Source organism: Aplysia californica, unplaced genomic scaffold (genome assembly GCF_000002075.1).
Source record: "Aplysia californica isolate F4 #8 unplaced genomic scaffold, AplCal3.0 scaffold00581, whole genome shotgun sequence".
In the NCBI taxonomy this organism is placed as follows: domain Eukaryota; kingdom Metazoa; phylum Mollusca; class Gastropoda; order Aplysiida; family Aplysiidae; genus Aplysia; species Aplysia californica.
In genome coordinates this window covers 460,275-461,555 of record NW_004797851.1, presented here as the reverse complement: position 1 = coordinate 461,555, position 1,281 = coordinate 460,275, and the positions used below count along the sequence as shown (strand labels likewise).

General features: G+C 44.0%; 1 protein-coding gene across 1 annotated transcript in view; it reads right to left on the bottom strand.

Annotated features, from left to right (window-relative positions):
- LOC101855746 overlaps positions 1 to 1,281 on the bottom strand; it is a gene marked incomplete at its 3' end in the record, with an annotated part of 59,554 nt that overhangs the window by 10,624 nt on the left and 47,649 nt on the right. Inside the window, 1 exon segment of the mRNA XM_013087379.2 lies at positions 434 to 587. Coding sequence (XP_012942833.1) covers positions 434 to 587 — 154 coding nt within the window.

Sequence of the window (1,281 nt, the reverse complement as noted above, 5' to 3'; positions counted from 1 at the left end):
GGGGGGGGCATGCAACATTAGATAGGATTACATCCAGGGGTACAGATTTTGTGTGTGTGCATTGCAATAGCATTATTACGATGGGTTTTTTCCCATTAAAGTAGGTTTATTCAAGGGCCAGTCAATGAAACATGAAACTGCAGTGATCCACGCAAGAAAAAAAAAAATGTACCAACTTTTTCCATCTTACAATGAAATAAGTTCAGTGCAGGTATTTTAATGTCCTATCCTGTATTCACAACAAATGAGTTTGGGGCGGAATACATTCTATCTACGTTTCTCAAATAAGATAACACTGATACATAAATGAAAGAATAAAGAGAGAACGAATGTTTATGTCCATTTTATGTTATCTTGACGAGCGCCTGATTTTACCACTATGCCTAACATATTATTATGCCCTCATGAGTTTGACCAGCTTGCACGCACGTACCCGGCAGACATCCATTGGGCCCGTCTATGAAGACCGTCCCGACCATGTTCAAGCAGAAAAGCCTGCCCGACTTGGAGGGGAACTCGTCCGTCTTTGTGACCATCTTGTAGCCCAGGCCTAGCCACACCTCGGCCCTCACCGCCAGGTCCGATTGCTGGGGGAACGGCGGCACGCCATAGTCAGGGGACATTGTTGTATACTTTTGAAGTTTTAGTAAGAGTTTTACCGCACTAAATAATAATAAATGGAAATCTGTATGCACAAATCCCCACTCAGCAGCAAGCTCTATGCCCTTCACAATCTATACTATTACCCTAGCAGACCTGAGAGCATTCTGAAACAACCTCAACTTCCTGGGAAGCATACAGTGCAAGCAGCCATTTATGGGCGCTAAAACACTAACATACTGACAAGATCTTTCGCTGTCCAGGGCTGGGTACCCATTCCCATCTGGGTGAAGTAAGGAACATTTGTGTAAAATGCCTTACCCAAGGACACAACGTCGGGCTCGCGGCTCGAAACCCCGAACCCACACGGTAGCCTAACCACTCGGCCACAGATGCCACTTGCAACACGATAAGGACATATATACATATAAGGGCGAAGATTAGTGGTGTAGCAAGGGAGCAACAAACACAAAAAGGACGGGAGATAAGGACGATATATGTTTTTTTTTTTGGGGGGGGAGCTTTTCGTCGGCGGAGAATTCTAACCGTCCAACTCCGATTTCGTAAATTTTGCAGGAGAGACAAAAAACTGAATTCAAAGGCTCCTATGGGGATTTACTATCTTTAAATGCGCTAGACTGGAATACATGACTCTACTTTTAAGTAGTTAAAACAAAAGTG